Here is an 18,335-nt window from a genome sequence, read left to right on the forward strand (position 1 = left end):
CTGCCATCTCTTTCAGAATGTAGGTTGGACTTCCCTGGCTCTAAGAAGGGAGCAACAATGTATTTTGTTTATGTATAAGGCACTACTAAAAAAACTTCCATTCCACTTATCAAGCCTACTGAGCTTCAGATCTCTTAACTATCCCACTCGTGCACATAACCCACTGGCTCTTAATATCCCTGCTGTTAAAACGGAGGTAGGGAAATTCACTTTTGTTTATTTGGCTCCTAAATGGAGTAATCTACTGTCTCAGCTTCAGTTGGATACACTGATTCCTTTTAATCATTTTAAAGACATTCTTGTTGATCTTATGATTTCTGAATGTACATGTGCTTGTTGAATTCATGATGTGCTTCTGTTGAGTGTATATTATTATGGATATGTATTGTAATGTGTTGAATTGTATTTGTGCTGTAATCAGGGCGCCATTGGAAATGAGAGCTTGCTCTCAATTGGCCCTCCCTGAATAGATAAAGGTGAAATTAAATTAAATGTGTGAGGAGAGAAGTACACCCTGTACAACCCTATGTCACTATGCCTGATTACTTTTCAGAGGATATTCCAAATTATGATCATAAGACCAGCGTTTTTTTAAAGATTAGATTTGAATTTTAACAGTTGAAAATGTGAAAAATAAAGGCAAAATTCAGAAAATAAACACCTGATACGTCTAAATTACAAGATATTTAAGTAAAGATTTTGACTCAAATTTCTGAATTTTTATTAAGAAAATGTAAAAAGTTGTTGACAATCCTGAACTTTTGTCTGCAAGCCAATAGCTTAATTACAGAGTGTAGGAATGTGTCATGTGACTCTGCAAGGGGCTAAATAAGTGTCCTCTTGACAGTCAGCACAGCCAGGCACACAGCTTGTATATGCAATGCATGTATGCATATTTGCATAAATATGTACTGTATGTGCAAGTCATGTTCAAGTCTAAGCGCAAGTATTCTGTTTGCATGTGACTTTGAAACAGTAAAAATGTATTTCCAATTGCACATATAAATTATTTAAAATACCCATTGCAATGCTCAAAAATGAATTACATAAAAAAATCCTCCTACTGTTTTTATTATATTTTCTGCTAAAAGAAAACTCGTCCTAACTGACTGACATTTAGGTCTCTATGGTCTAACATATTGCTCCTTGTGACCCCTGGATGACCCGGGAACATCTATAAATTCCGGTGTCACCAGAGGATCTGTTCCTTCTATCTTGCTATCTATCTGTTGGAATAAATAAAGTATATCTTCTCGCGATTGCGGATTGTATGATTGTTGGTCATACACATATTCTTATAATCTATAATCGGCTCGTCGCTGGTAGCTCCGTAACCCAAGGGTTGGTGCTTTGGATGTTATTCATCGATCAGAGGCTGCGACTTGGAACGTCAACAGCTGTACACTGTAGCTGGCGGCAATGCCGCCGTGCCGGCTCGCTTGTCCACTTACTGTCAGCACTCGGCTAGGTGTGGTGAGTGTTGCGTGTTCGATCATTGCTCTGCCGACGGGTGTTTTCACCTAGTAGCACGGGTGTATTGCTACTCTCCCCGATGTGTGATTGTCTCTCGCACCGTGGCCTTGAGGCTCTCGCTTTAGCCTGGTTGCGTAGTTACTCATTTCTGAACATTGTCTAGTGTGTTCGCCAGACTGCTTTGTGTTACATTTTTGTTATACAGTGCCGGTTGTACGGCAGCTGTGCACTGTTCTCTCTCGCACTGTGGCTTTGGTGCTCTCGCCTTAGCCCGGTTGCGTAGTTGCTCATTTCTGAACCTTGTCTAGTGTTTTCGCCAGACAGCTTTGTGTTACATTTTTGTTACACAGTGCCAGTTGTACGGCAGCTGTGTGCTGCTCTCTCTCGCACCATGGCTTTGGTGCTCTCGCCTTAACCTGGTTGCATATTTATTAATTTCTGAACCTCATCTAGTGTTTCTGCCAGACAGCTTTGTGTTACAATTTTGTTACAGTGCCGGTTGTACGTCAGCTGTGTGCTGTTCTCTCTCGCACCGTGGCCTTGTTGCTCTCGTTTTAGCCTGGTTGCGTATTTATTAATTTCTGAACCTTGTCTTGTGCTTTCGCCAGACAGCTTGGCCTTACATTATTGCTGTACAGTGCCGGTTGTACAGCAGCTGTGAGCATCATATCACTGGCGCTTCACAATGTACTCGCTAATAGTGTGTGGTTAACAGTATGTTGAGTCTCCATCACTGTGTGTCCTGTATGGCCCCCTCCAAGCAGAGGATGGCCATGACCAATGCCCAGCATGTCTGCAGGTTGAGCACTTGAGGGTTGTCGGATAACCCCTACATGAATTGTGGGTTTATGCCTCATGCACTGAGGCTTACGCCCTTTTGGCATCACACGTCGTGGCACCCCACCTATGAAGGCACATAAAGTTGATAGCTTAACGCAGCTGAGCTTCCTTTATCCGGAGGAGGATACGCTGTCCACGGCTGCATTTTGTAAAATGTTCACCGAAGGGGATGAACTAGGTGTGGATGAGGTTGCTTCTCAGACCGGCCATGTATTTGGCCCTGGCCCGTTTGGGGTTGGATGAAACCCAAGTTCCATCTGCACCCCTGTATGCCTTTTTCAAGCAGGCTCCTCAGTCCTCCGCTTTCACCGTGCCTCTCTCTGAGCCTTATATTGCCAAGCTCCAAAGGTGCTGGTCAGACCCCAAGCCTCTCTCCCATCACACTAGTGATAGCAGAGCTCTGGCAGCAATGCATGATGCACATAGCCATAGCTTGGACCGGTAAGCTCCTGTTGAGCCTCCTATCGCTGCACTCATTGTCTCCCCAGATGAAGCACTGAGGACAGATGCACGCTGCCCCCGACCACAGTGCCGGGCTACAGATGATCTCCTGACTAGGAGTTTTAACATTGTTGCTTGTATGGGCCGCATTGGCAACTCTTTCTCTTCTCTGCTCCTGGCTCAGTCACAGACCTTGCAGAAATCAGATTCTGATCCTTTAGCACAGACCCTCAGTGATGCTTCGCTGCAGGCCTTCGCTTTTATGATCAGGGAACTGGGCAGGTTGATGTCAACCGTAACTTTGGCATGTTACCAGGTTTGGCTGGTGCAGTCCCCCCTGACTGAGGTGTGTCGGCGGACTCTCATCCAGACAACACCAGGCACCAGCTCTACAGTTTACCAGATACACCACCAGGGCAGCACCAGATCAAGGCAGTGCCTGCGTTTGTTGCAAAGACTCCTCACATGGGCGTTCCCCCACTTTCTGAATCTCAGGGCTCTCCATGTTCCTGGTGTAAGGAACAATGCAGCAGACCTCCTCTCGCCAGAGGCCGCCCCCAGGAGAATGGAGACTCCATCCGGAGGTAGTAGGCATGATTTGGGACAGGTACGGCAGGGTAGAGGTGGATCTCTTTGCCTCCAAAGAGACGACCCACTGTTGCCTTTGGTTCACCTTGATGGAGAGGACCAGCCCCCTAGGTCAGGATGCTCTAGCCCATGCTTGGCCAGACAGCCTGCTTTATACATTACCTCCGATTCCCCTGTTACTGGCGACGCTGGACAGAGTCCGAAAGGGTGGCTACAGCCTACTCTTGGTGGCCCCACATTGGCCAGGAAGGCCATGGTTCCCAGTGTCACTCAGGCTCCTAAATGGAGTGCCATGGTGCCTCCCGGAGAGGTTGGGCCTCCTGTCACAAGTGGTGGTCGCATATGACACCTGAACCTGGATTGTCTGCTGCTGTGTGTATGGCCCCTGAAAGCCAGGACCCACTCCTGACATCCTCTGGCCAGTGAGTAGTCCTTGAGTTCAAGGGCACCCTCCACTAGCTTGCTTATGCAAACAGGTGGGAGTTGTTTCACAGTGGTGCGAGGCACGCAGCAAAGTCCCAGATACTTCTTCAGTGCCAGTGGTATTGCACTTTTTGCAGTCTATATTGGACAGCAAGAGAAGTGTGTTGACCCTGAAGGTTTATGTGGCTGCTATCTCGGCTGCACATGTGAGGGTGGACAAACGGACAGTAGGGTTCCACTAACTGCTCAAGGACTTCCTGAAGGGAGCCCAGAGGCTTCAACCACCACGGGTCCAGAGGGTACCACCATGGGACTTGCTTATAGTTCTGAGGTCCTTTTGCTTACCGTTGTTCGAGCCACTAAATGAGTTGGACTTGAAGTGGCTGTCGTTGGAGACTGCATTTCTCCTTCTCCTCTGAGGAGCAGACATGACTTCGGACCTGTTGTCACCGGTGCGGGCACTTAAGGCATATGTGGAGAAGACCACCAACCTACGCAGGACAGACAACCTCTTTATATGTCATGGAGGCTGCAGGATGGGGGCTGCTCTTTCCAAACAGAGACTCTCCCACTGGGTTGTGGATGTGGTCTTGCACGCTTATGGAGCACAGAGGCTTCCTGTATCCAGGAAGATTAAGTGCCATTCTGCCAGGAATGTGGCTACATCGTGGGCTATGTTGAAGGGGGTTCCTCTTCAAGACATCTGTGCTGTTGCTACCTGGTCTTTGTCATGCGCATTTGCTCGATTCTACAGAGTAAATGTTGCTGCTCCTCATCCTGGGGTGACGGCTGTCCTGTCAACAGCTTCAAGCCCCTAGTTGGTCGGTATCCTTGTGACCTCTTTGGTTTTAGTCTTCCAGTGCTTAAAGCACCGCCTCTGGCGGTCAGTAAGAATGAAATAGAACGAGTGTTACGTATGTAACTAAGGTTCTAGGAATTCTGGATGACTGCCAGAGTTCTCTGTCACTCGGAAGTCTAAGTTTTACAAGATCCAGTTGGAACAGATACTCTGGTGACACCGGAACTCATAGATGTTCCTGGGTCATCCAGGGGTCACAGGTGACTTTGTTGGTATAACTACTCGACCTGCGCATGTGCGAGATGGAATATCCAGTGCTTAAAGCACCGCCTCTGGCAATCATCCAGAATTCATAGAACCGTAATTACATACGTAACTCTCGTTTAATGCATGTAAACATTTTATGATGCATTTTTGCTGGCAGATCAGTTTGAAAGGAAAGAACAGACTATTTCAGCAGTGACATTTATCTATTTGATGAAAAGTGAATGAATAAAAGACAAAATGTAGACAGGGCGCCCTAATTTTAAAAGGTGAAAATGCAAAATTTTATGCAATTTGATTTGCATCAAAATCAGCGAGTGGATAATTGCAACAAAGGGTGCAACCTGTTCAAGAAGCTCTGCTAAAAATGGCTAACAATTAACTATATACAGTACCATTTGCTGTTAAAATAAGAAAAATGAAAATGAACCCACATCTAGCCATGGCTGCCAGACAAAATAGCTCACTGAAACAAGTGAAAGCATGTTTACTTCATGGTTTTAGAGCAATCCAAATGGGACAAAAATAGAAAAGCCATTTAAGCATCATGGTATTAAAATCAATACAGGTTAGGAAATGACCATTTTACAAATTGTACAATAAAATGAACAGCATGAGTAACACAACTGCTACAAAAAAACAGACTAATTGGTCAAAACCTACAAACTATTGCTGTTGCAGCATCCCTCAATTCACCCTAGCAAATTGTATGTTTGCAGATCAAATGTATATACACAGCCATAGACATTCAACTTGGTACAAAATAATAAATGGCTAAAAACATGCTTCATAGGATGGTCATGAAAATGAACTGAAAAGTTTTTGTTTTAAAAAAATTCATGTATCCTTGTGTTTCAAATGAAGAGTCAATTTTTATTTTTTCTTCGCCAAATTCCGAGGGGAACTTTTAAGCAAGTCTCTGATCTTAAGGTAAGTCCCTGTGGCTTCTGCAACTTCAGTGAACTCTGGTGTATCTTCAAATGGAACGATGCCAGCTGCAAACTTGCTCCGATGAGGAACCGCTGTTATCTTCTCATCATGCTTAGGAGAAGCACAATCTCTGGCACCCCCATTAGAGAAATCTAGATCAGGGCTCTGTGGGTTGTCTTCCTGGGATTTAACTGGACCAGGACTTTGAGGGCTGTCTTCTTGCACTTTGACTGGTTCAGAGCTCTGTGGGTTGTCCTCCAGGGATTTGATTGGATCAGGGCTCTGTGGGTTGTCTTCCTGGGATTTAACTGGACCAGGACTTTGGGGGCTGTCTTCTTGCGCTTTGACTAGTTCAGGGCTCTGAGGACTTTCATCCTTGACTTTGATTGGCCCAGGGCTTTGAGAGCAAATCTCCTGAACCCCTTGATCCCTTTGATTTTCACTGCTATGACAGGTTTCTGCAGGTATCACTGTGTCCATCGCTTCTTCAACGTCCTCCGTTTCTGTGTCGACATGTGCAGGCGTGGATGCACTTGGTGAACTGGGTACAGGTGTTCCCACTGCAGGTGTCTCACAGTCGCTATTAGTGGCAGTGTCAGCGTTTTCTAGAGCTGCCCAAATCAGCCTCTGCTGCTCCTCCAATTCCTCCAGTGTCAATTCATCCGCTGTTCCCTCTGCAGTCTCATCAGCTGCTCCCCAGTTACGCCCCCGCAGAGCTGGAGAGCCGTTTGTGGGTGTGGGAGGAGGTGTACCTTTTGGGAGAGGTGGGGGAGTGGGTGTAGCAGGAGGAGTGCCGTGGGGTAAAGGAGGAGGTGAACTGAAGCCAGGCGAACCAGGAGGCAGCGGAGGTTGGAACTGGAAGTCCCCTTGGCCATGATAATAAGGTGTTCCTGGGTCTGAGAGAAGACATCCAAAGATTAGAGAATGAGGATTTGATTTGACCCAACAAGGTGGCAACTGATTCAAGTATGACTTCTGCATTTCAGCTAACAATAATAACAGAAGAATTGCTTTTTACAAAGTGGCAGCATTGTGAAAAACACTGATTTATCAAGTCATAAGAACCAAAGAGTAGCTATCGAGCATGGAAACAGATTAGTGCTACTGTATTTTAATAATATATTTATTTACTTTACTTTTAATCACAATATTAAGGACAAATAGCGATGTGCCAATAGACAAAAAAGTGACTGGGATGAAAAGTTACCTGATTCAATATCCATGTCTGAGCTCCTATCAGAGTTCCGATCAGGACTGGACCTTGTCTTCTTCCTTTGCTGTGGAGATGAGTCAGATTCATGCCGTCTCTTGTTGCTGGTGGCACCAGGCTGTTGGCAAGGAAGAATGACATGTGGAATGATAATATTGAAGGGTTCTTCCTAAATGCTGTTTCACACATCCTCTCTTTATCAGTCATAGTAAACTGATGAAAAAGCAGAGACGTTACTCAGAGACTGTGCACTCATTAGTATGAATGGCTGTCTACGTGGGATTATCATTTTTCCCCCCTCTCATTTAGACACTTTAAAAGACGTGTAAGAATTACCATTTTTGTATTCCTAATGGTCCTCTACATTTTTTGTGTAAAAATATATATTTTTTTTACATATTTATCTTTTATGTTTATTTCATAATTGTGTATTTTTAACATCTCCTATGGGTATTAATATTTTATGTCCTCTGAATTGTGTTGAATGTTAAGGATGCAAACACTGATATTTCCATGATTTTATAAATGACTAACCTTGAGCAGTGATGATGGCAATGAGCATAACTTGGTCGCCTTATGAAAATGCAATGCATCTACTAATACTCTACTCTCATGTTCAACTAACAAGACCACACATCAAGATTAAGAGAAACCAATTTCATGGTTGAAAGTAACTGTAATCACTGTAATATCTATATGGACCAAAAAAACAGCAGTGGACGGCTCCTCTCTCTCCGTTGCAGGACAGAGAGATTCAAAAGATCCTTCGCTCCTACAGCCATCAGGCTGTCTCATTCTTCAAGATATTCTACCAGACTAACTGAATTTCCCCTTGGGGATGAATGAAGTAATTTTGATTGATTTTAATTTTTGATGTGGAAATAATAATCCTTCAATAAATCTTATTTAACATTACAGTAGCTCAGAACCTGGAACCAGAATTAAAAATGTATGTCTTTAATTTACAGTGGAATCAGAGGTAGACTACAGATCTGACAAACAGCACCTAAAGTGTTTGCAAGTCTTAACATGTAACATCAAGTTACAGGTTCAAGCGGCATGAGACTGTCAGAAAGAAGCCGGATGAGCTGGTGTGGCCTACATGTTTTGAGATGAAAACCAACCATTTGAGGGACTTTAAGATATTTACCATAGGGAAGTTGTTTGACAGGTACGCTGCATAGTTTTGCTTCATGTGGCTGGTCTGCATTGGGATAGAGCCATACTGCATGAACTCCTGGAGGTAAAAAAAAAATAGACAGATAGTGTGAGATTCACAGCAGTTGTAAAGATGCCCAGCAGCTAAAAAGCCCTTAAATTTCTGACTTTACTTTAAAATATTTACATAGATCTACATAGATATTCACATAGATTTACAATTATCTCAATTTTGTCACAGAAAATAAGATTCTAATTATATGATTCAGATCTAAACATTCAATAATTTTTGTACAAATGCTGATAAAACCCCAGAATAATGCACCAATTTCTATTTTTTCCTTTTTCTTATTTCTAGCAGTAAGCAGCAGCTCTGTTGGTCGGTCAGTTGGTTCACACAAATATCCACAGCCTTTAATAATAATAATAATAATAATGCATCAGTTTTATATAGCGCTTTTCAAAATACACAAAGACGCTTTACAAAAAACACAGAGTGAACAAATGTACAATACATACAGTACATACATACATACATACAAATATTCAAAAACAACAATACAGTGGATAGGAAAGAGATAAGAAGACAGAGGGTGGAAAATGATTTATCAGGTGTTGTAAGTGATGTTGAAGAGGTGGGTTTTTAGTTGACTTTTGAAAGACGGCAGTGAGTCGGAGTTTCGGATGGCCAGGGGGATGGAGTTCCAGAGGGTAGGGGCGGCAATGGCAAAAGCTCTGTCCCCTATGGTGCGGTATTTGGTCCTGGTGATGATGGTGAGGGTGTTGGCGTTAGTGGAGCGTGTTCGGTGGGGGTGAATGGGGCGATGGAGGAGATCTGCCAGGTATGAAGGGGCAAGGTTGTTTAGGGCTTTGTAGGTGGTGAGGAGGATCTTGAAATGAATGCGTTGTTTTACGGGAAGCCAGTGAAGTTGACGGAGGATGGGCGTGATGTGTTCTCTGGAGGGGGTGTGGGTGAGCAGTCGGGCAGCGGAGTTTTGTATATATTGCAGTTTTTGAAGGACAGTGGAGGGGAGGCCATACAGGATGCTATTGCAGTAGTCGAGTCTGGAGGTGATGAAGGCATGAATGAGTGTTTCAGCGGCTGAGAAGGAGAGAGTGGATCGAAGGCGTGCTATGTTGCGGAGGTGGAAGAAGGATGTTTTGGTGACGTTGTTTATGTGTGACTTGAAGGAGAGTGCGGGGTCCATGTAGATGCCAAGGTTTCTGACCAGGGGGGAGGGAGTGACAGAGTGACCATCGATACAGAGTGTGAAGTTCTCGGAGGTGGGGAGGGTGGATTTTGGGCCGAAGATTATGATTTCAGTTTTACTGCTGTTGAGTTTGAGGAAGTTGTGGTCCATCCAGGTTTTTATGTCGGTGAGGCAGTTGGTGAGGGTGGAGAGAACAGTTGGAGTGATGGTTTTGGTGGTGATGTAGAGTTGAGTGTCGTCGGCATAGCAGTGAAAGTGAAGTCCATGGCGGCGGATGATGTGACCAAGTGGGAGCATGTAGAGGATGAAGAGGATGGGGCCAAGCACTGAGCCTTGGGGGACTCCGTGTGAGACAGGGGTGGTGTGGGATGTGTGATTGTTTATTGCGATGTAGTGAAATCTTTCAGACAGGTATGAGTTGAACCAGGAGAGGGCGGAGTCGGTGATGCCTATGGATGTCAGGCGGCTGAGGAGGATGGAGTGGTTGACGGTATCGAAGGCAGCACTGAGGTCCAGGAGGAGAAGAATGGTGAGAGAGCCGGAATCAGATGAGAGTAGGAGGTCGTTTGTGACTTTGATTAGAGCTGTTTCAGTGCTGTGGTGGGTTCGAAAGCCAGATTGGAATGTTTCGTATAGGTTATTGGAGAGGAGGTAGGTCTTGAGTTGAATTGCGATGGCTCTTTCCAGTAGTTTTGAGATGAATGTGAGGTTGGAGATGGGTCTGAAATTGCTGGGGTCGTCGGAGTCAAGACCAGGTTTTTTAAGGAGAGGCGTGATAGCAGCAAGCTTGAGAGGTGGGGGGACAGTGCCAGAGGTAAGAGAGGAGTTGATGATGTCAGTGATTAGTGGGGCGACAGAGGTGAAACAGGCTTTGACGAGTTCAGAGGGCATGGGGTCCAGGGGGGAGGTGGATGATTTCATGGTGGAGAGTATTTTAGAGAGGTCTGCTGTGGTTATTGGTGAGAAGGTAGAGAGCCGGTGGTCTGAGGATGAAGGAGGTGTGGGTTCAGGGACCGGGGTGGAGGCAGAGGAGGTTGCAAGCTGGTTGTGGATGTTCTCTATTTTGGAGTTGAAAAATGAAATGAGGTTGTTGCATTTCTCCGGGGTGAATGAGGATGAAGTGTTGTCGTGGGGCTTGAGGAGTTTATTTATGGTGGAAAACAGAGTGCGTGGGTTGGAGGATCCAGAGTGAATGATGCAGTTTAGCAAGCATAGTTTTCACCCTTTTGGCATAAAGATCAAGTGTTTGTGAGGTTGTGTGTGGACTGGACTCACATACAGCACATACAACTGGTGATATATTCAAGAAAAAGATTATATTGTAGGACTTACATCTTTCATATGGTGTGATGCAGGTACATTGAAGCCTGGGAAATCTACCAGTTTGGAAACATCATAAGAGATGTTTTGCGTATTGTCTGTCATATTACCATCATTTGAAACTAGAAGAGAGGGAAAAAAACATGAATTAAGCTCAAACTCTGAACATTTCCATAACAGTCTTGTTTTGAAGTAGTATGCCCAAAGAAAAAGCAGTGTTACCACATAGGTTTGCATTTACTTAGAAACCTACCATTTCCATCATACAGCATTAAGCCAGAGTTTTCCATCTCTGCCTCTTTGAGCCAACCTGGTGGGTAGCCTAGCTGCCTCATTCGATAAATCAGAGGAGGAAGGGTGTTGCCATCGATTCCCAGCGCTGCCAAGAGCTCCTCACTGTTCAAACACACAACACAGTGTAGAACATTAAATTACCAAGATTAGTTTGTACAATAGACATTGCATGAGACTAAATGATGTTTGTGTCTATTGTGTACAAAATAACAATCCTACCTCATAACTCCAGGCTTGTATTTAGCAAACCGCTCCTCCACTTCCTCAGCATGGTATCGCTGGTTACTCTGCATGGACTGGTTGCTGTTCTGATTAAACTCCTTTCTTCTCTCATTAATTGCAGCCATGTCTTTAGGCTTTAAAGGTAAACATGTAAAAATAAAGTTAATCCAGTTCTGACTCATATGTTTAACTCATACTAGCATAGTAATGCCTGCTTTGTTCTTACCTTGGGACAGTCTCTCAGCTGATGACCACCAGAGCCACAGTTGAAACACATTGATTTGGGTCTAAAATGAACAGATCAATGATAGGCTTATCATCTAGGCATATGCCACACAGCAATGAAACAAAGCAAGTCATAAATAGAAGATTGAAACCAAATAAAGCTTCATGAATAACCCCACATGCCTTTTGTCTTTCATTTCTATTTCCAGTCCATCCGTGCCAACGACTTGATTGAAAACTTGGTGATAGCTTTGCAATAACTCAGGAAGTTATATCATGTTTGTGCAAAACAAAGAAACATATTACATATTGGATATTTTTAAATAAATTGCCACATTTCAATTCAAAACATGAACTTGAAAGACAACATTCTTATAGTTTTGTTTTTTTACCATTACCATTTTTACCTACCATTCCTAGGGTAAAACAACTTTCAAATGTGCAATACATGTTCAAAGCAGAACCTGATGGACCACAATGCTGATTTTTGATGGTGTTAATTCATTCATCTTAAAAGATACGTTGGAACGTCCCATCCATCTGTCAGCTGGGGATTGTCGTTCACCAGAGGCTGTCCAAGTTTGTCAACACTGAATGAAGTGAAATATAAGACACTTCCAACTACCTAAAAAAGGAACATAAGAAAATAGTTTGATATGTTAAGATAGCGTGTACACTATTTGAAAAGATCTGACTGTCTTTTCCATGTGGCAAGGCATTGTTTTATGTGCAAACCACTGAAAATAACAGTAAATACTCACTTTAAAAGCTTCAGTTGTTGTTCTTATGCTAGTGGAGGACTTCTGGGGATCTTCATCCATAGCAAAAGCTGAATTCTTCACAGAGAACAGAACAATGTATTTTTCTTTAACCAAATACACAACTGTATTGAGATTAAATCACAATGGAATACAATATGGATAAACACCTGGGGTGTGATGTGAAAGGTGGAGTTTTTCTTTTCATTGTTCGGTTTCTGGTGCTTCAAAATCACACTGCAGATGCAATCTTCAATTTCTTGACGACACTGCCTAAAGAGGAGACATTTATGGTTGTTTTTTTAGTTGACAACTTGGTGATGAAGTGCAAACAAGATATCTTGTCAGCAAAAATGCAAACTCAAACAAGTGCCGGCAAATGTGTTTATATAAATTTCTATTATAGCCTCAACTTGACAGTCAACCAAGTCAGAGGTGACAGAGCTGCAGCCACAACTGAGAAAAAACATTTGACTGCTTACTTTGAAATAATATTGTTTGCATAAAGGACTTGAAGAGCTGGCCCATCGATGTTGACATCTTCAACTGTGATGCCGCTGTAAAGTCAGAGGAAATAGTTACTGTAATCACTTTCGTTTCATGGATTTTGCGCATCACCTAATGTCAGATGTCAAGTGTCAATTACCTTGGTCTTGTCAGGATGTTCAGTTTTCTTCTCAAACCTTTATGTAATCTACAAGTTAAGGAAATGGAAAACCTACAAAACATCCATTAGCATACATTTTCAGGTTGCTGTTTTGATTAACAGACAGGAGCCAGGTGCTAGCAGACGTTAGCTAGTGCTACATCAGCCACAGTGCTAACACACACTGACACAAGGATATTTTCCTCCGTGAGTCTCTGGATGTACTCATCACACTCCTCCAGCTTGCTCCGGAGCTGGCTCGTCTCCTCCTGGTCTTCCTCATCATCTGTGAAGCGAATATGCGTCGGAACGGGCGGTGCAGATTCATCGAGCTGCTGAAAGAGCTCACTATCCCCGAAATCAACTTCAGCCATTTTTTACCCAGCTCTGTGGCGGCGGACGGGAGTTCAGAGGTGAAAGCCACTACGCTTTGTATTCATTGGGCCTCACTGTGTCACGTGTTACGTAGACGTAAACATGCCTGGGAGAGGCAATATCTGGGTTTAATTTAGCCCAGGATTATGTATTGCAGGCTACGCAAATCCAATAAGACGAGAAGATTCCGTCATATTACAGAAAGAAACAAAGGATAAGACAAAAGATATGTTTTCTAACCCATGTGTGAATGTATCCCTCACCATTAAGAACATAGATAAAGAAGCCATTGTTGTTGTTATTATTATTATTTCAGTCCTGAAGATCAAAATGAGGACTTAAAATACTCCAAATCTTCTGTTTCTGTTCCTTCGACTCAGTTCGGTTTGTTGCAACCGTTTGAATTTTTTACTTTCGTCCACAGCAATTTATCTGTTAAAAACATCCAGTCTTTCTGTGGGAAAAATAGGTAATTGTTACTTATTGATAGGCTTCTTTTGCTTCTAGCAATGTCAAGTTGCTCGCCTATCCACCTAACTTTACCTCAGCGGGACGGGGGTTCACGGAAAATCCGCTTTATTCACCTGGTGAATCTGACATCGTTCAGGCTGACGGAGTGTCCCAACAAAGTGAGTGCTACAATCATCACTGCAGACTCAAAAATATATTTTGCTCTTACAGGTTCGGTGACAATGGTTGATTTGTTTTTATAAACATATTTCCCATAACTCTATAAAACAGCTAGAGGGTGCTATGTCGGTTATCATCTTTATTTTGCAGTGTCATTCAAATAATTCAGTTTGGTAAATTCAATAATTTAGTTAGAGCTTCTTCTTTTTTTTTTATATATGTTAAATTTGTTCAAAATGCATGTGTCCATATCGTCACCCTGTTAAAATAATCGCCTAACTCAAGTTTTGCAGGAAACACAAAAAACTTCACCAAGTGTAACATATGGCATTTATTGATCATTTCACTCAAAAAGGATGTAACACTGTGTGTAAATTATGTAACTTACGAAAAATAAATGACTTAGGCAATTTTTTGAACATGCCTTTGTGACTTAAGCAAGATATGGTAACACTTTGTTTTGAAGGTGTCTACATAAGAGTCACACAAGCCTGTCAGGCACATGACATGACAAGTATAATGAGCATTAATGTTACTTCAAAGTGTCATTAATGTTCATGACACATCCCATGTCATGTTTATGACACGCCCATGTCACTTACCTTCAAAATAAAGTGTTACCATATCTTGCTTAAGTCACAAAGGCATGTTCAAAAAATTGCCTAAGTCACATTTTATTTTGACTTAGGCATAATAAATCCGCTTAAGTCACACACTTGACATAGGCCATTATCTTAAAGGGGTAAAATCACATGATCTGATCAACTGATGATGTAGAGAGAAAAAAATCGACAAAAAATGACTTAGGCGATTATTTTTTAACAGTGTGACGATATGATGATATAATATAAGACATCATACGGAGGTGGGTTCATATGTATCATCTCCAGCTTTGTGATTAGTAACGTAATAGGATTACAAAAGACAGTCAGCTAATGTGAATACTTTTGGGTGACTTCAAAATCAATCATTGGAATCATTGCAGCTCATAGTGAAAACCGGACACAGCCACAACAATTTGAGTTTCACAAAGTTCCATACATTTGGTTCACTTTAAACATTTTTAAACATTTTCTATGCAAATAAAATGCAGTTATCATAGGCAGCATTTACAAACTCAAATTAACCTTACAAAAACAGGACTGGCACAAACTACAGGTATGCTGTGTGTATTCTACAGCATGTTTGATGCGGATTTAAAAAAAAAAAATCAGTGGCCACATGGAGAACTTGTGGAAGAGGGTTATTCACTCAATTTGTCCATCTTCAATGTAAACAAAAAGGAATAAAAACTCCATTATCTATGAATCGTCTTTAAAAAACAAATACTAGTTAAGTCACGATTAACAAAACTGGCAACCAGGCAACCTTTTAAATGACCTCATTTTAAATATACAAATATGGATTGTTGGTAGAGCGGGGTGCCCACTGATCGGATGGCCTGACCATGGCAGCCTACATCCTTGAGCAAGATACTGAACCCTGCTACTGCGTTCATTGGTTTGTGAATTAATTTTCCAATGGTGGCAGGTGGGACCTTTTAGGGTAGCTTCTGCTACCAGTATGAATGTGTGTGTGTATGGGTGAAGGAGAGCAGTCTGTAGTTTAAAGCGCTTTGAGTGGTCGCAAAGCAACTAGAAAGGCGCTATATAAGTGTATACATTTTTCAAATGTAACCTGGGCTGATTATGGTTAATTTTTTTTTTTTACAAAGAATCCATCTGTATCTGTTTCAGAGTCCAGCAGTTCCTCTCTATTTAGGAGCTGATCTTTTCTCCAACACGGACATCCGCACAGAGAACCATCCCAGATACCACGCCAAATTTGCCAAGAAAGGATTTGCAACAAAAATAAAATTTTCCTCAGGTAAAATACACAAGAGAAAATAATGCCTTTAAGATATAACAATTATTTTCACTCACACATATGTAAACCCCTCCTGTTGCAGCATTTAGGTTCCATGGGTTGAAGGTACCGACTGCAAATAACAGCCTCTGGTTCTACAGCGTTCAAGGACTTTTTCGAGTAGCCTTTGAGATGTACAGTAAGCAAGAGCAGCTTCATGTGCTGGACAATTTCCAGGTGCAGTAGAGTTAATATTTTGACTTTACATGATATATTTTCTTTGTTTTCTATATACAACCCAGAAACTCCAGAGAAGTTGGGACACTTTGTAACAAGTAAATCGAAAAAGAATGCATCAAATTTCAGAGTTAATGTTTACAAAAGAAAACTGGATCAGTTTCAACATTAACCTCTAAAAAACGTACCCACCCCGGTACGTTTAGGGGTCGGGGAATTGTTAGGATTAGACCAAAAAAATGTGAACCAACGCTTATAACAGAACTGTTAAGGTTTTGAAAGCTAACATCCTTTAGTTTCTGCAGTTGTGCTTGTTTATCATGTGGCTAAAACCACTACATCAGTTAAAAAACTTAATTTTCTTTTACGTCTTTTGATTTTAAGAGGCCTTTGTACAGTTTTCAACTGAATATATATCAGAAAGGACAAGCAAATTATCACATTCTGTTTTATTTACAATTTAGACAGGGTCACAACTTTTTGGGAATAAGGGTTTTATCTCAATATATATATTGATACATTACTGTCTTTCCCTTGTAGGATGTTTGGAAATCGCAGATAAATGACAGCCCTCTGAAATCCAGTTACAGCCTCAGTGTGCAGCTCGACTTTGCACTATTCAGCAGCCTGCATGACACAGTATCAAGGAATGAAATGTCACAACCTCAGCAATGCCAGGTTGGCAGGGAATCGGTGGATGCATATGGCAGTGACAGAGGTGATACATCAGCAGATCATGATTATTGTGCTTTTGCCAAGCAGAGCTTGCAAACTGAGCAAAGCCAACACGTTTTATCAACAGTGAAGAAAAAGTTCCGCAGCCTGGATGACAAACTCTCCTCTGAGACTGAAAGCTACACAGAACAGCTGGAGACTGTCTTGCTGCTTTTGGACACCATTGATCAGTGCATAAATGGGAATTTGGATGAAAAGGCTGTGACAGAAACTGTATTAGCCCTGCTAAAGGCGAAAGATTGGGGTTGTGTTTATTCAAGTCCCCTGCTCTGTAGTGTAGGACGCTGGCTAGGCCAACAGTTTCATGCGGCCCACTGCAGCATCAGCCAGAAAGTGGAGGGATTTAAAGTTCAGCATATTGAACGAATTAGTGACTTGCCACCTGCTGAGGAACTAGCCACAGAGCTTTTCCCAGAGGCCATGCAAGCACTGCTGCTTCATTGGATGGGCTTAACTGAGGAGTCCACTGTGGAGAAGAGGCACAGTGAATACCCAATCCTGCTCCTTATCCTGGAGTTTGCCAACCACAACCTCATCACTGGTGTGGCACATGTGCTGTATTCCAGTCTTATATGTAAATAGGAGTGAATTTACATTAAGACTTCAACACAAAAACCTGTAATTTCTCTGATAAATTGTCCAGTCTTCTAATAAATATATTTTGCTATGTGAAGTTGTCCTTCCTTGCTTTGGGCAGTCTATTTTTGCTGCACATCCTATTTCAGGGCTGGGTGACAATTCAATAGTTTGTGTGGAATTTTATTTCCATGAAATGATAATTAGGGCCTCGGGGCAATCGCACCTAGCACTGGTCCCATACAGCAATAGCTGTAGGGACCAGTGCTCGGGGGAAACACTACAGCACTACTGTTATACCGTGTATTTTTTCTTCTTCCTCTTCCGGACGCAATTTCTTCCCGCTACTAGTCCTACAACTTGAAGAGTTGCAGGACAAGTTATATATCAAAACGTGCGGTTTGATTTGGATCGGTGTGCTATTACTTTTCTCTACAGAATACGAATTTTTCGCGACGTAAGTCGCGAAAAACTGCCCAAAATTTTGCATTGAAATGAATGGGACGCCCAACAAAAAATGAGCGAAAAAGAACAATAATTGGAGATTTTTAAACGTCTACTTCTCCGGCATAATTTCACCTAGAGACTCCATTTAAACTTTAAACAGTAGACACAAGTCTTGTGTATCGGTGTATTAATCCACGTTTCGATAGGTCATATAGTTTTTTATCAATCCCTGTTCAATGACCATGATCATTTTTGGAGAAATTCTGAGATTATAATGGGTGTGTATTGCACGGAATGTTCGTGTCACAGTGTGTAACATCATCGCCAGAGTGTAGAGGGAGAGAATAAATTGTCAAAAAATAAATTTGAAAGCTGCGCTCCAGGCCGCAAATTCCACTCTACAGAGGTAATCTATACATAGAAACGTAGGAAAATTTGTCTTCTCACTCACAATCCTCTGGTAAAGCTGTCAGAGTTATAGTTTGGGCGTAGGACACACAGATGCACCACCAACAGCCTCATTGGCTCCCATATTAAAAACGCAGGGAGATTTCTATAAGAAGGGAGATTTAACAGTTTTTTTAGATCGCTCTAACAAAGCTATATTTTCATTTTTCTTAAAAAAAACAACATATGTAGACGTTCAGGAAGAACTCAGGACACTCAAAGTGAAGTTGGATCAATGATT

General features: G+C 42.3%; 2 protein-coding genes across 2 annotated transcripts; one reads left to right on the forward strand and one right to left on the reverse strand.

Annotated features, from left to right (window-relative positions):
* Positions 1 to 5,015: 5,015 nt before the first annotated feature.
* zcchc8 (zinc finger, CCHC domain containing 8) lies at positions 5,016 to 13,194 on the reverse strand. Its single transcript, XM_059337485.1, has 13 exons — positions 12,803 to 13,194; positions 12,639 to 12,713; positions 12,327 to 12,429; positions 12,160 to 12,234; positions 11,920 to 12,023; positions 11,582 to 11,647; positions 11,400 to 11,460; positions 11,171 to 11,307; positions 10,911 to 11,053; positions 10,670 to 10,779; positions 8,119 to 8,205; positions 6,966 to 7,086; positions 5,016 to 6,654 (listed from the first exon to the last, which is right to left on the reverse strand). The coding sequence occupies exons 1-13, from the start codon at positions 12,883 to 12,885 to the stop codon at positions 5,702 to 5,704; spliced, it is 2,118 nt and encodes a 705-aa protein (XP_059193468.1). The 5' UTR covers positions 12,886 to 13,194; the 3' UTR covers positions 5,016 to 5,701.
* A 199-nt stretch (positions 13,195 to 13,393) lies between these two features.
* On the forward strand, positions 13,394 to 17,414 carry si:ch211-110p13.9 (uncharacterized protein LOC562347 homolog). Its single transcript, XM_059337486.1, has 4 exons — positions 13,394 to 13,806; positions 15,544 to 15,673; positions 15,756 to 15,889; positions 16,430 to 17,414. The coding sequence occupies exons 1-4, from the start codon at positions 13,687 to 13,689 to the stop codon at positions 17,204 to 17,206; spliced, it is 1,161 nt and encodes a 386-aa protein (XP_059193469.1). The 5' UTR covers positions 13,394 to 13,686; the 3' UTR covers positions 17,207 to 17,414.
* The last annotated feature ends 921 nt before the right edge of the window (positions 17,415 to 18,335 follow it).

Source organism: Centropristis striata, chromosome 7 (genome assembly GCF_030273125.1).
Source record: "Centropristis striata isolate RG_2023a ecotype Rhode Island chromosome 7, C.striata_1.0, whole genome shotgun sequence".
NCBI classification, from domain to species: Eukaryota; Metazoa; Chordata; class Actinopteri; order Perciformes; family Serranidae; genus Centropristis; species Centropristis striata.

Coding starts and splice junctions, on each gene's coding strand:
- zcchc8 (XM_059337485.1), bottom strand. CDS start 12,885: ATGTTTTGTAGGTTTTCCATTTCCTTAACTTGTAGATTACATAAAGGT. Junction 11,648..11,919: donor GATGGATGGGACGTTCCAAC/GTATCTTTTAAG, acceptor GTTATTGCAAAG/CTATCACCAAGTTTTCAATC. Junction 8,206..10,669: donor CATCACACCATATGAAAGAT/GTAAGTCCTACA, acceptor TTTTACCTCCAG/GAGTTCATGCAGTATGGCTC.
- si:ch211-110p13.9 (XM_059337486.1), top strand. CDS start 13,687: ATGTCAAGTTGCTCGCCTATCCACCTAACTTTACCTCAGCGGGACGGG. Junction 15,674..15,755: donor AAAAATAAAATTTTCCTCAG/GTAAAATACACA, acceptor CTCCTGTTGCAG/CATTTAGGTTCCATGGGTTG. Junction 15,890..16,429: donor ATGTGCTGGACAATTTCCAG/GTGCAGTAGAGT, acceptor TTTCCCTTGTAG/GATGTTTGGAAATCGCAGAT.